The sequence below is a fragment of the Buceros rhinoceros genome, unplaced genomic scaffold (assembly GCF_000710305.1).
Source record: "Buceros rhinoceros silvestris isolate BGI_N320 unplaced genomic scaffold, ASM71030v1 scaffold28660, whole genome shotgun sequence".
NCBI classification, from domain to species: Eukaryota; Metazoa; Chordata; class Aves; order Bucerotiformes; family Bucerotidae; genus Buceros; species Buceros rhinoceros.
Genome location: NW_010390637.1, coordinates 10,974 through 11,412, shown reverse-complemented (window position 1 = coordinate 11,412; position 439 = coordinate 10,974). Strand labels below are relative to the sequence as shown.

At 56.5% G+C, this 439-nt stretch overlaps 1 protein-coding gene across 1 annotated transcript in view; it reads right to left on the bottom strand.

The window, feature by feature from the left end:
• Window positions 1-439, bottom strand: part of LOC104495545 (activin receptor type-1C-like) — a gene marked incomplete at both ends in the record, with an annotated part of 12,859 nt that overhangs the window by 10,888 nt on the left and 1,532 nt on the right. Inside the window, 2 exon segments of the mRNA XM_010138525.1 lie at window positions 152-254; window positions 256-320. Of these exon segments, the coding sequence (XP_010136827.1) occupies window positions 152-254; window positions 256-320 (168 nt within the window).

Below are 439 nucleotides of genomic sequence, written 5' to 3'. Positions count from 1 at the left end.
AGTTTAGATTTTCCTCTCGGAAACAAGCTGCAAACCACCTGTTTTACAGCCACCCTTCAAATCCCCATTAGCTGCCTCTGCGCAGCACTTCTGCGCTCTCAAGCTGTCACACAAGCGTCTGAACAGTGTTTTGCTCTTGGACGGCACTTACCAACAGGCAGGTGGAGGGTGATGTTGTTGCAGAAGTCGGTGTAGCAGCACTCGGTCTTGGTGATGTTCTTGGAACTGTGGCAGAAGACCTGCGCGTTCAGCTCCGCAGGCGCCCTCCGTCTGGCAGGTGAAGTTGGTGTGCTCGCACAGCTGGCACACGCACTTGAGACCTGAAAAAGAGGTTTCCAGCTTTCGTGAGAAGACCCCGGGAAGACAGACCCCCCAGGGCAGCCGTGCCAACTTGTCTTGCCAGTCAGCCGAGGCCGGACGGTTCGGCAAAGCATCCCCG